Here is a 14,556-nt window from a genome sequence, read left to right as displayed (position 1 = left end):
AAAGTTTCTGAGAGCCAGGCATGGTAGCACGCACCTGCAGTCCTAACTGTTCAGGAAGCTGAGGCAGGAGGACTGTCTGAACCAGGAGTTCAAAGACAGCCTGAACATAGCAAGAGCCCTTTTTTTTAAAAAAGGGTGGGGAAGGGGAAGCTGGGGATGTAGCTCAAAAGTAAGCACTTGCCTAGAACGTGTAAGGTACTGAGTTCAATCCTAGTATAAAACACACACACACACACACACACACACACACACACACGCTTCTGCTAAACTTCTTCTGGAAATTGAAAAAATATTACAATCCCTCCATTTTCAATTCCACTCATTTCCTCCATTTTATCTTAACTCATTTACATCTTATGCTTCTAACATACATAGTATCTGACACAATAGACACTCAAAATCTATTAAATGAATTAATGAACATATTATATATTATCTTCCCTTTTCCTGCTAATTTTTTTTTCTTTTTTTCCCCTGTGGTGGTGGTGGGGACCAAACCCAAAGCCTTGTGCATGCTAGGCAAGTACTCTACTACTGAACTATATCCCCAGCCCAATCTTATTAAATATTTTGGCATCATCTCATGTGCAAAACTGAAAAGGGTCCTGTGCCTACAGAAGAAGAGTGGGAAAGAATGAGGATATGATATCACCCTTGCAGAAAATATAATCTTTCTTTTTAGAGCAGCTATACTATTAGTGAAATCGTGTCTGTGGCAATTCAGTAAAACTAATATATGTAGATCAAAAACACATAGAACAAACTGCCTTACAAGTAGAATGCAATGAACTCTGTCTAAATTGTCACCATTATCTTATAGGATTATGAATATCACTGGCTTCATAAAACCCAGAATACCCAGTTACCCTAAAAAACCAAACAAAAACAAAAACTCTTTCAAATTAGAAAGCAAGAATAAGTAACAGTTGGGTTTTTTCTGATTATAGAATTATAAAGGTTTGCTTCACTAATTGATTCTTTCATTGAAAATTATTAAGTAATTTAAAATACATTTTAAAATTATATATATTTAAGATATAGAAAATTATGTTATAAGATACACATAGATGATAAAAAGATTATTGTAAGTGAAGCAAAATGAACATAACCATCATCTTATATAGTTACTCTTATTTTTGTGGCAAGAGCAGCTAAGATCTCATGTAACATGAATTCTATATACAGTACAATGTTAATACCTATATTCCTCATTGTTGTATATTAGAACTCTAAACCTGTTCATCCTACGTATCAGGAAAATTTGAAACATTTACTTTGTTTTTGGAATCGAATCAGAGGTACTTTACCACTGAGCTATAACCCCCCAACCCTTTTAATTTTGAGGCAGGTTCTCGCTAAATTACTTAGGTCCTGGCTACATTCCTAAGGCTGGCCTCGAACTTGTAATCCTCCTGCCTCAGCCTCCTGAGTTGCTGAAATTGCAGGTATGAGCCATCAAGCCCAGCAAAATATGGAACATTTCAAAAATTTACACATCCTTGCAAAAGGGGCCATGTTAATCTTTTTTGTATTCTTCAAATTTTAGTACAGATGCTGCTGAAGTAGGCACTAAAGAATTATTTTATATCTGATACTTGAAAGCTTTCTCACTTCTTAAGCACCTTTGTTCTTCCTGCCAGCAGAGGGTGCTGCTGCTATATAAACTTGGTAGAGCACATAGATAATATTAAAGCCCATTTCTCAATTTATTTAAGCCATGGTTGAAATCTCCAATTAGGTGGCTCACATTGCTGCAAGGGACAACACCTCTATTCAAAATCCAAACAATACCTGCAAATATTCGAGCTCTCAGGTAAGGCTGCATCCAGGCTGACAGGGCTATTGCTGTTCCTCTCACTGCTCTCATAACCAGATTCCATTCGCTGGATTAGGCGAGGTTGTTGCTCTAAAAGATGAGAGGTTAGTCGTGCTGAGCCCCAGGGTTTGTACTGAGGGCTTGGTCCAACAGGTTTAGTGTTGTAAGCAGGTGGCTTGTTTGGTTCATCTGGTGTAAATTCTTTAGCTATCCCAATGAAAGGACAAGTAAGGAAAAGGAAGTAAATTAAACATCTGCCTATATAAAGACCTATCCCTCCCTCCAACCACTCATTCATTGAACTCACATTCCCCCCCAAACCAGACATCAGAGTAAAAATGTACCTTGCCAGGTATATCAGAAAATCAAATTCTTAAAAATACCATCATCTTTATTATAAAGTCCAATTCTTCCCTAATTATCTCCTTACCTGAGTCCTCAGCAAAAGGGCTAAGCTGGGTATAGCCACAATGCTTCCTTTTGTCCTTACTAAAAATACTGTCAATATTCAGAGATTCTCGTTTGGGTCTCCATGTTGGACGATACTTGCTAGAAGAACTGGATTTTGACTCACTGCTGGTACTCTCTATTTCCCAATCACGAGAGTGTAAAGACAGGTTCCTAAGAGGTTTTTTGTCAGGTTGGTCTCCTCCCCTACCCCCACAGGGAGATCCTATATTGGTCTGAGAAGCCAGGGATGGTCTGTTATGAATTATATTGCTGACTGTCTCTTTAAAATCCCTTAGCCTGTTGGTACTGCTGGATGATTTGGAGGCGTTCCTAGGAGCCTGTTTCTCTTTCAGTGTTTCTCCTAAAAACACAAAGAATGAATCAAATATAGATGTTTAAAGTGATTAGAAATACCCAGATCCTAAAGTCCAGAAAGTAAGGTAAAACCCTTTGAACAGAAAGGAGAAGCCAACAGTCTGAATGTGACACAAGTTTGATAGGAAATGAAAATGAGAAGCAATGCAGAAGCTTGCCTTCACTGTGATATCCTGAGGCCTGTGGCTCATCACCTTTCCTCCTAAGACGGCCAGAGTTCCTCTTGCGCTCTACTGGGGACCCTTTCTTGGATGTGTGTTTCTGATTACATTCACTATCAGTCAGATGTCCTAAAAGAACAAGGAAATGGGAGTAAGCTGGTATCTGAGTGACCTCGATCCCCTTGAGAACCTAGGGATTCATGGCAGTACCACAGATTAGAAGCATTTGTGGCCAAAGCTATCTATGAAGAGGTTTCTCTCTGTAGATAAATGCAGAGAAACTCAGATATTTAACAAATGTAAAATGTCTCCTGAGCAATTACCAGACTCAAACCGCACTCATAATCTTTCCAATGACCAGAAGGACTAAAGACACATGCTTAGTAACTTTTTGTTTGCCTCTTTACTGCTAGGAATCAAACCTAGAGCCTGGCAAATGCTAAGCAGGTACTCTACCAGATACATCCCAAATCTTGGTAAATTTTAAAAGTAAGTTTTAAAGCTTCTATTAAAATGTCGTGTGTGTGTGTGTGTGTGTGTGTGTGTATGAATATATTTTTTTTCACAAATTGAATAAAGAGTTCTTCTTTATTTGGCAACACATATTAAGTGAGGTTGGATTTTTAGTACATTTGGTATTATCTCATGGGCCCCAGCATTTGACCATAAGAGTTCTGATTATGTATGGCTTAAAGACCCAGTTCTAAACAGTCCTTAAATAAGCATCACTTAAAAAGACATTTCAGGGGCTGTAGCTGTAGCTCAGTGGTAGACCACATGCCTGATATGTGTGAGGCACTGGTTTTGATCCTCAGCACCACATAAAAATAAATAAATAAAATAAAAGTAAGTAAATAAATTTCAAAAAATAAAAGACATTTCAATTTTGATTAATTCTCTTTTTCATCTTCTACCCATGCTTTGCCAGACTCGACTTCACCCAGACATTATATTTCATAGTCCCTCAATAGTAATTATTAGGAAACCCAGGGAGGCTGGGATATTTTATGCAACTTGCCCTGCTTCATGCCCATAGCAGACAAATGTCCTGAGTATGATTCTGACTTTACAACAAAGATTAGGTTCTAAAGGATATTGTTAACTAAGCTGCTAAAAGCCAGAAGGTGAATTAAATTTGAAGACATGCTTAGAGAAAACTCCCTTGCTTCTCAAATGCACATAGAGTTAACAGAAATTTGTTTTCATGTTTGTATATGAAAATCCTTGTTGATATTCAGGTATCATCAAAGTAGTGATATGGATACTTATTTTCTACCAATGGCTCCATATATTTTTTTATTGCTTTTTTTTCTTTTGTTGTATTTGGGCTGACAAAAAAAGATTTAAGGAAGGAAGAAATTACTTGGAGCAACTAAATCTTACAATGTAAAAGACAGGTCCCATAATCAAACCTTTATTTAACATAAACCTCACTTTCCTAGAAAAAGCACCCAGTTTATCGTTGGTCTGGCTTCTCCCTGGTTCACTATTTCAGAAATATGGCCTTATAGTCACACCTAACACCATCTATGCAGCAGTCATCAAAAGAAATCCAACATGAATTTGATCAACTTCTAAATCTAATTACCAATTTATGAGAAATAAGAGACAGAAAAAGTTAAAGTATACCTAGGGATAAAATCAGCAAAATTCAAAATGTAAGAAATGTACAGAACAAAATCCCTAGTTCTTCAACAATAAATTACAAGGAAAAAAACAGAGGCAAAGCCTATAAGTTAAAAGTAACCTAAAAGACTCAACCTATCACAATGTGCAGACCTCATTTGGATTTTATGTGAAACACAAAAATAATTTTTAAAATATGACATTTATAAAATAATATTTGAACATTCATTGGCTATTTAGTGGTTTTAAGGAATTATCTTCTTTGTGGGGGTGGGGCCAGTGATGGGGATCTAACCCAGGGCCTCATGTATGCTGGGCAAACATTACTCCACTGAGCTATATCCCCAGCTCTCATTACTATTTTTAAATGTAATAATGCTTTGTATAAAAAAAAAAATTATTATGTTTTGGCAATACATACCAAACTATTTATGAAAGAAATACAATGCTTGGGATTTGGTCCAAAATAATTCAGGAGTGGGAAAAGTGGGTATAACTAAATTGGTTATGAATTATCATTACTAAACTAAGTGATGGGTACCTAGAGGGGCAGTATACTCTTCTACATACTTATGAATGCGTGAAATTCTCACTTTAAAAAAAGGCCAGACAGGGATTATAACTCCCCAATATGAAGCCAGAAACTCACAAATTCCCCAATTTCTTAAGAACATGGGCACTGGGCTGGAGTTGCGGCTCAGTGGTAGAGTGCTTGCCTCACATGTGTGAGGCACTGGTTTTGATTCTCAGCATTGTTTATAAATAAATGAATAAAATAAAGTCCATCAACAATTTAAAAAAATATTGAAAAAAAAAAAAAGAGGCTGGGGATGTAGATTAGTTAGTAGAGTGCTTGCTCTGGGTTCAATACCCAGCACCAAAAAAAAAAAAAAAAAAAAAAAAAGAATATGGGTACTGTGTTATGCCTCAGATAGTTCTATCTCCCACAATGAACTTTTCATCTCAGGATTCACTCTATTCTTTCTTGTATTCACTATATTGGTTTCTTCCTGCTTCCACTGACGCAGGTATACTCTCCTACAGATAAAATAATTTAAGAACGTTCTCTGTGTGGAATGCACAATGAAAGCAAATAACAGGAGAAAAACAGACTTCAGAAATAATCACATCAAACAATCATATTACAATGGCCCTTATTGATTTGTTGCTGTTGACAGGAGTGGGTGCAATGGAGTATCATTGTTCATTCAGAAGTGTGTTGTTTCCTTGCATTCCACATAATTACCCAAGTTCTGTGCCTTTCTACCCATCATGGCAAACATTTCTGACTTGCCTCTGTTTCTTTTTCTTGGGAGACCTTCTATGCAGGAATTGAATTAGGCAAGAAGGGTCCTCTGTGTAAGTCCCTACCTGTGTCCCGACTGCTCTGGGACATGGAATCATTCTCCACATTATAGATGACTGTCCCCTGAGAATCAGAAGAGAAGTGACTGACCACAGACTCATGGTGGGAGTGTTTGTAGGGATAGCTCTCTGTTGAGGAATCTGTTCGAGTGTCACTTGAGATGGAGGGCTCCCTCCCTAAGGGAAGGAGGAAACACATATGCAAAAGTGAGGAAAGACAGTGACAAAGAGGAAAAGAAATGGATGCAACAAAAGACTATAAAGCAAGAACCTCCTAGAAGGGTGAGAAAGATATATTACAGAGTCATTCTTCCTAAATTCCAGACACATATAAAATTCCTTCCACTTTGCCCCTAACTTGCTAAAGCCCTCACTTTGCCTGCCACTGTGCAAAAACCGTGGGATTTGAGAAAACCTATGGGGAAAAAGTGGAAGAAATGAAAATGTTGTGGGAAGTAAGATTGATTTGGATGGAAAGTCCCAGGCCAACCCTATCCTATAATATTTTTCCTAAACTGCCATGAATGTTGCTATAAAAATTTTAATTGACATTATATGCATTTTTAATACCACTGAGAAATTATGAGGCAGATATCTAATCTTTGGTTTTAATTAGTTCAGTCAGAATGCTTTCTTTCAAACACCTAACTAAAATATGCACAGTAGAACAAATGAGTGATTTAAGAGAGAAGTATGTGGGGTACAATAAGTATGAAGAAAGCACCAGATACCAAGCAGTAGGGAAGGAGAAAAATGTCAAATCCAAATATCTTCTCCTTCATAAATATACTAAGAGTCACTGCTATATCCAGAAGAGGGAAATTTTTTTTTTCTTCTTCCTTGTCAGAAATCAGACCAAAACTATTAGGATTATAGTTCAAATATTAAGAGCCTCTGTGGGCTACTCTGAGACTGTGGCCATCAAACTGAAAACTGTTTGCATAGGAAATCATTTAAGTTCTAAAAAATTGACTCAGAAAAGAGAAACTGATTTATAAGCGAAGGAATATCACTCTTGCATTTGGAATTTTAAAACAAAATTCTCTTACCATCCCCCCAAAATGATTAGCTTTACAGTGATTCAATTTTTCTTGTCTTAACAATTCATTTAAGTCACTGTTAAAATTGCTAGTAAAAATCAACCCTCTTTACTAACATTAGAAGACTAACTACTTGAGGTCTCCCTCACAAACTTAGTTTCTTGGTGTAAATAAACATAGTTTCCTTCTCACTTTTGAGCTGGGGCAAACTGACTTAGGAAACATACCTTTGAAGGCAGAAGAAAACAAAGCCTGACACAAGTTAGGTTTCAGCACAAGTTGTCACTTCTTTCTTATATATAATGGATCCTCTCTCTCTCCAAGCTAGGCTGTGTGCTAAGCACCCAAATATGAGTCCCAACTATCTGAACACATGGAATGGGAAGAGGGGAGAGGTAGAGAAATAGGTTGCTCACCTGAATCTTCACTATCATAGCATGTCCTGATGTATGACTGGAACTGAGCTTGGGGAGGCAAGTCCTGGGTAGACACTGGGGTACCCTGGGGGTCTGCATAAAGCAGCAGCAAGGGCTGATAATGTCCCTTGATGCATTTGGTTACCACATCCTTCCATTTGGGGCCAATCTATATCAAAAACAATCAGAAAAACATGACAATTATACTTCATATCCACAATTCAAAACATATCTTCTTCTGCAGCTTTACTAAAGAAAAGAAATGGGTAAAGAAACAACAAAAGAGATCTTGGACCTAAACTTAATAAATCTTTTTGTTTTATCTTTTTTTGCTAAATCCTTTTAGAAAGCATTAAAAATTCCATAAAATTGGGGCTGGGGCTGTAACTCAGTGGTAGAGTACTTGCTTAGCATGTGTGAGGCATTGGGTTCGATTTTAGCACTGCATATAAATGAATAAATAAAATGAAGATCCATCAACTAAAAAAAAAATCCCATAAAATAAATAATAAAATTACTTTTATTTCTGTGAAACATCAATTCAGTTTTAAAATATGAATAAAAGCTCTGAACTTCAGTTGCCTTAATGACCAAGTTCTTTTCTCAGACATTTAATTAAAGCCTTCATTTGAATTTTGCATTTTTATTATTTACTCCTATATATTAAAATCACTTTTAGGAAGCTGAAGAGCACACAGGCTTTCTCTTGCAGACTGATATAGAATAAATGGCATTCAGTTTCAGAGTTCACACATGATAGGGCATAAAATGTCAAGCTGCTTAGAATAGACAGCTGAACCTCTCAGTCTTCGCCTATGATGGATTCAGCTCTGCTATCACAGTGGAAAAGAATAACAGAACAGCCATGGAAACAACAATCCAACCAAATCCCCATGCTCATCCCATCTTAAGCTTGAATCAGGCACACTCTTAAATGTGACCTATATTGTAGCAGTTAGACAATGAGAACAGTGCTTTATTCATAGCAGATATTCAATAAATTTATAACTGAGGTACCATTATATTATTTTTGTTCCTCCCCCCAAACTTTTTTGTTAACATATTATAGTTGTACATAACAGTGGAATTTACTGTTACAGATTTCTACATGCACATAATACAATATAACTTGGCCAATATCATTCCCATTATTTTAATTAAACACATTTATGCTTCCCCATACAAACCTTTTTTTGTTTTATAACTTTATTTAATAATTTGCTATAAAAATATGGAACACTTCATGAATTTGCTTATCAATTTTGTATAAGGGCCATGCTAATCTCTGTATCATTCCAATCTTAGTACATGTGCTGCTGAAGCAAGCACACAAATATTATAATACCTTATAAGAGTATTTTTCAAATAAAAACCTAATACTCAAATAATTTATATGTCTCCCCAAATTATAACAACAACAAAGAGAGCGGGGGAGGGAGAGAGAGAGAGGAAGAAAAGAGAGAGAGAGAGAGAGAGATAAGAGAACTTGACAAAGATACTGCTTCAAGTCCATGAATTGGTATATTCAGAAGTTCCCCCTAGTTGCTAATGTCATCACAAGGGGCTTCCTACTCATACAGATCACTTTGTGCTTTAGACAGTACCAAGTTTCCTGCTTTAAGTATCACTATGGCCGTATTTTCCCTACATTACCCCTGCAAAACATGCTAATCTGAATAGGACACTTTGGAAAACAAAAAAAAAAAATTAAAGAATAATGTATTTCAGCCCTCAGACAAAGTATTGCCCACTGGTAATTCCATTCCAAGATTTGGAATTCTAAATTTTGTGTTGACCTTATACTCAAATTTGAGAGATTAGCCTATTCCCACTCAAATGAACTAATTAACACACTTTAAAAAATACTTCATCAACTATAAATACAGGACTATTTTTTCTGATGAGGGGATTCAGAAAAAATAACAGAAGATACACTGATCCTGTCTTCAAAGAACTAGGCATCTATTGGAGAAGACAAAACTAATAATACTCATATAAAATTTGGCATATAGTTACCCAGAAAGATAAAAATATAAAGTACATCTTAAAGAGATGGGTGGGATCACCATTCAAAATTACAAAAATGAAAAATGAAGATAAATGAATATCCTTGTTTTTATTTGTTTGGTTTTGGTACTGGGGATTGAAGCCAGGGGTGCTTTATCACTGAGTTACATCCCCATCCCTTTTTATTTTGAGACAGGATCTTGCAAAGTTACTGAGGAACTTGCTAAATTAATGAGACTGGCCTCAAATGAGATTCTCCTGCCTCAGTCTCCTGAGTCACTGGGATTATAGGTGTGTGCCACTGTGCCTGGCTATTCTTGCTTTTCTCATTGCAGTCACCAAACCCTTCAAGACAGCCTTGACTATTCCTACCTCCTTGACATGAGCATCATCAAAATACATCCACTTGCGTATCTTTGTTTGAAAAAAGAATGTAGAATAATGTTTGCCATAATAACAGATCATTCCTACTAAGTACAGTTCAGACTGCTTGGCCCGGTCATCTGTCACTCTGAAAAATAGCTATAGGAAAAAAAAAGAAAAGAAAGAACTGTTACATATTCAACCATTTCACATCACCTCTCAGTAGGCTCCATCAACATCTAATTAAGGTACTAACTTGCTTCCTCCTCCCTTCAGTCTAAGTTTTTTTTTACTAGTCCAGATTAATCATCAGAAATAAACCTAAACATTCACAAGACTGGGATCCTAATTAGAATAAGATATATTTCATGCTTATATAAACATATCAAAATGGATTCTAACTAAAAAGAACAAATAAAAATTTAAAAAACAGAAATAAACTTAAGAAGGGAAAAAGGAAGGAAAAGCAAGACAGATGGTGGTCAGTAAGTTGGCAAGAGGTGATGTTTTCTTCATATTTTTCAATATTTTCTCCTTGAAGCCTATCAGGAACCTAGAAAGTGTTTTTATTTAAACGCTCTTAATTTTCAAAGGCTTCTTATCAGCTGACCACACAAAAATTACATTTCCTACAAGAACTTAAGCAGTGGGAAGAAAGTCCTTAGGAGGAGCAATACAATTCTGGTTACCAGCATTGCAATTCCTAGGTACCCAACATTGTCCTGAGTACTAAGAGCCATACAAAAACATTTGAGGAAAAGGATTCTGGCCTTGAGGAACATAAATGGTTGGGAAATAAACATAAAATTTAAACCAAAAAGTACAGAATATGCCGACTATAGAAAATTTTTAAAAAGAGATTTTATTGTGATAGCCTTCTCAGGTCAGATACCTTGAGGAGATCTAAATTAAGTTCCCAGATAGTTTATTTATCCTCAATAATGGGTTAACTTTAAAACAATGAAGGCTTCCCTTAGTCAAAGGACTATCCTAGAGAGAAACTAGTAGAAAGAAAGCTAGACTTTCTAGTTCTTCTTGAACTGAAGGAAAACGCTGGCTGTGCCTACATTAGGACATAGATTGGATAAAGTAGAGATCCAATCTGAAGACTTCTTCCCTATTTCCCTAAATAAATACACCTCAAAAAACACTAAATTGGGGCTGGGGTTGTGGTTCAGCGGTATAGAGCACGTGTGAGGTGCTGGGTTCAATCCTCAGCACCACATAAAAAAAATAAAGGTATTGTGTACAATTACAACTAAAAAAAAAAAAAAAAAAAAATATATATATATATATATATATATATATATATATATATATATATATATATAAAAAACACTAAATTTTCCTCCAAGCTGCATCATTACCTTCTCAACAGATATTGGTTTTTTATATGCCTGGGCTCAGGTATCAACTCCTTCAAATCCCATAGCAGTTATGGTCAGGATTGCTCACACCTTTGACCTTACTACCTTTGGTTATATATACTTTGCTATACCATGCTGTTATAAACAACAATAAATAGAGCATGCAATAACTCTATTGATTAATTCATTTTTACCAGGAGCTAATAAGCTCTACGAATCCTATCCTTTTTAAGGTCAAAATCATCCCATTTCTTCTAAAAAGCCTTTACCACCTTCACAAAGGAGATATGTGAGCATATACATACAGGTACAGGTATCTATATAAATAAGCATGAGTATATCAGTCCAAAACTCTATAATATGTGTCATCTAAGACATACCTTTTTGTTCAGTGCTTGAGCAATACTAAGATACAAGAACTCTAAGTCAGAGATAAAGGTAACTAACACGCACATCACCCAACTTAAGGCAGGTGCCCAGACTGTGGATAACATCTTCTGCCAAGTCTGAATGGTCGGAGTCCCATACCAGCCCAATTGTGATAATCTGCGGAGCATTCATCAATACACGGCGAATCCGGATCCTCTCTCCACAGTTGCTCTGAAATATATATACCATGCTAAATCAACAAGTTTCCCACTGACTCTGCCTCAATTCCACTGAATCAAGATTCTCCTTCTCACTCTGAACCCCCACAACTTAACTTACCGGACAGTTCCGCAGATCCCCCATGGTGCTGGCGTTCTGCAACAGCTCACCAAACATGCTTGGCGAAGGTTTTTCTCGTCTTTCCAGCATACAAATAGCCTGATTGCTTCAAGATGGGGCAGGGGGTAGACAGAGGGGAGTAATGGTGGAACTTGTACTGAGTCATGGTTAAATTTGTTTAAAAAATCATTCATACAAACTCCTAATTCACATGTTTGATTTTCTTCCTCTGCCCAAAATCCACAGCCCCTTATCCTGACCGGCCTCAGTGTCCCACAAACACAATATGAGTACTGCTACCTGTCCCAAAATCCAAAGCTCATAGAATCCCCACTTCTCCTCCCACTTTGCTGACCAGAACTGAGCCTAAGAAAAGAGGAGGGATGGGAGGGGAAAGAAGGAGAACAAAAGTTATTTTTAAATAAATAAGTGTTCTGAGTTCAGAACACAGATTCAGCAATAAGGATATATGTTATTTGGTGGCCTTCAGTTAAAGTCCAATAAACTGGTGGAGTGTCTAAGGGTATAACAGAGAACTCTCTAAAACTCACCAAAGGGAAGTAGTGGAGATGTAATGCACCATCTGGATGAAAGGCAGGGGATCAGAAGTGGCACCACAGCTAGTACATACACACTGGGCCAGGGAGAAAAAACAAAACTTAAACAGCCAGTCACAATGTTTTGTAACCCATTTAATAACCCATATCCCAGGATCAAGTGTTCTTGAAGGAAAGATATAAGAAATGGGGGCAAAGATAAGGAATCACCTGCTCAAACAACGTCATTGCAAATTTCTGGTGGGAAATGCAGTGTTGGGCAGTACATATATCTTCTTTGGTTTCATCAGCAATATGGAAGTGAATTCTCATCAGGAGGTTTTCCTAACAGGGAAAGAACAAAAGCAATATACCAACAATACTTAAACAGACAAATGGACAAACTAGTAAACAATTTACCCAGAAAAATAGTAATCCTCCTGGAAAGGAGGAAGAACACTGATTCTTTTTTAGCATACATTAATTTTATTTGCTTATTTTTATGTGGAGCTAGGGATCGAACCAAGTGCCTCACACATGCTAGACAAGCATTCTGCCACTGAGCTACAACCTCAACCCCAATCAGTACCACTGATTTTTTTTTAACCTTTTTTCAAAAAACAACATCAAAAGCCAGTCTCAGGAAATCAAAGGTGGAATGTTTTCTCTCATATGTGGAAGCTAGAACAAAATAAGGGAAAGGAGGTAAGGAGGATCTGATATTGAAAAAAATAGGAAAGATCAATAGAATAGAAGGAGATAGAGAGAAGGACAGGAAAGAGAATGCAGAATGAATGTTTTAAAACCATGCTATGTGCAGACATAAATATACCATAGGGAATTTCACCTTTATGTATAAAGCAGAAAGAACAAATAAAAAATAAATAGATAAGCAAAAGGAAACTCCGTAGAGGAAAGAAAACTGGGGGAGGGAGAAGGAAAGGCAAAAGTGGAGGAACATGAACTGAAATCAAATTCTATACATGTATGATATTGTCAGGATTAACCTAACTACTATGTATAACTATAAGGCTTTAGTTTAAAAAAAAAAAAAAAAAAACTATCAAAAACAGAAAATGGGGACTAGGGTTGTGGCTCAGTGGTAGAGTGCTTGCCTAATATGCATGAGGCACTAGGTTCAATCCCCAGCACCACATAAACAAACTAAATAAACAAAATAAAGGTATTTAAAAACAAAATAAAACAGAAAATGGGTGTCAATATAATCTAATTTATTCAGATTTTATCAGTTTTACATGCACTTGTGTGTTTATGCAATTTTATAACATGTATAGAGTCATGTAACCTCACCGCAATCAAGACTTAGTGAGAAACTGTCTTAAAATAAAAAATAAAAAAGGGCTAGGGAGGTAGCTCAGTGGTTAAGTGCTCCTGAGTTCGATACCTGGGGGGGAGGGGGGGAGAAAGAGAAAGAGAGAGAGGGAGGGAGGGAGGGAGGGAGGAAGAGAGAGAGAAAGAAAATGTTATATAAATGGGATTATAAGGTATATAATCTTTTGATATTACATTTCACTCAGCACTGATCCCTGAAGATCCATCCAAGTTGTTACATAAATCAACCATTCACTCCTTTTCATTGCTGCATAGTATTCCATGGCATAAAAGTACTACAGTTTTACTATCTATCCACTGAAGGACATTTGGGTTACTTCCAGTTTTTTACCATTATGTATAAAGTTTCTATGAACATTAATGTATATATTTTTGTATGACCATAATTTTTTATTTCTCTGGGATACGTGTCCAGGAATGCAACTGATGTATCATATGGTAGAGTTTGCATGTTTAGTTCTATAAGAAATGACCAAACTTTTCCAGAGTAGAGATGCCATTTTCAACAATCCAAATTCTCAGGAGTACCTCTGAGAATTTTTGGCCCAATATTTATCCTTCGATGGGATGTACATCAATCTAGATGTTTTTATTTGTTCCACAAAGTCTTTTAAAGATTGATAGGTACAACACACAATTCAGAAAAGTTAGGATCTTCTATTGAGTCATTGGGGGCAACACAGATGTCTATTTAGCATATCACACTTATATTAGGGACTCAATTATTCCCTGTTGACTATTTTTAAAACCAGATAAATTCAAAAAGTCCCCAGACCAGCAGCATTAATATCAGCATCACCTAGGAATTTATTAGAGATAGATACTCTTGTGCCCTAACCCAGGCTACTGAATCAGAAGCTCTGAGGGTACAATCCAGCAATTTGTATTTTAATGGCTCCTTGGAAACTAAGAGCCACTGTTTTATGCAAAGGCATGCATAAAACTAGCCTAATCCTGAAGGAGAGATAATAAA

General features: G+C 36.5%; 1 protein-coding gene and 2 non-coding genes across 16 annotated transcripts in view; all 3 read right to left on the bottom strand.

Annotated features, from left to right (window-relative positions):
* Usp54 (ubiquitin specific peptidase 54) overlaps positions 1-14,556 on the bottom strand; it is a 134,491-nt gene that overhangs the window by 27,820 nt on the left and 92,115 nt on the right. For 9 of the 14 annotated variants that reach the window (XM_071611167.1, XM_071611165.1, XM_071611168.1 and 6 more), the window contains 10 exons: positions 12,462-12,575; positions 12,246-12,328; positions 11,695-11,800; positions 11,440-11,586; positions 9,629-9,778; positions 7,250-7,418; positions 5,800-5,970; positions 2,800-2,931; positions 2,247-2,627; positions 1,792-2,023 (listed from right to left, as the gene is read on the bottom strand). In XM_071611167.1, the coding sequence (XP_071467268.1) occupies positions 1,792-2,023; positions 2,247-2,627; positions 2,800-2,931; positions 5,800-5,970; positions 7,250-7,418; positions 9,629-9,778; positions 11,440-11,586; positions 11,695-11,800; positions 12,246-12,328; positions 12,462-12,575 (1,685 nt within the window). Of the gene's footprint in view, positions 1-1,791; positions 2,024-2,246; positions 2,628-2,799; positions 2,932-5,799; positions 5,971-7,249; positions 7,419-9,628; positions 9,779-11,439; positions 11,587-11,694; positions 11,801-12,245; positions 12,329-12,461; positions 12,576-14,556 lie in introns of those variants that run through there. The other 5 variants (XM_034635796.2, XM_027931202.2, XM_071611174.1 and 2 more) reach the window with 3 other exon arrangements.
* On the bottom strand, positions 1,466-1,570 carry LOC114089559 (U6 spliceosomal RNA). The gene has a single exon (XR_003582204.1). It is a non-coding gene; the product is annotated as a U6 spliceosomal RNA (small nuclear RNA).
* LOC114089552 (U6 spliceosomal RNA) lies at positions 8,475-8,578 on the bottom strand. Its single transcript, XR_003582200.1, has one exon. It is a non-coding gene; the product is annotated as a U6 spliceosomal RNA (small nuclear RNA).

Source organism: Marmota flaviventris, chromosome 4, assembly GCF_047511675.1.
Source record: "Marmota flaviventris isolate mMarFla1 chromosome 4, mMarFla1.hap1, whole genome shotgun sequence".
Lineage (NCBI taxonomy): Eukaryota > Metazoa > Chordata > Mammalia > Rodentia > Sciuridae > Marmota > Marmota flaviventris.
Note: the sequence above shows the minus strand (reverse complement) of the source record. Positions and strands in the feature narration are given on the sequence as shown.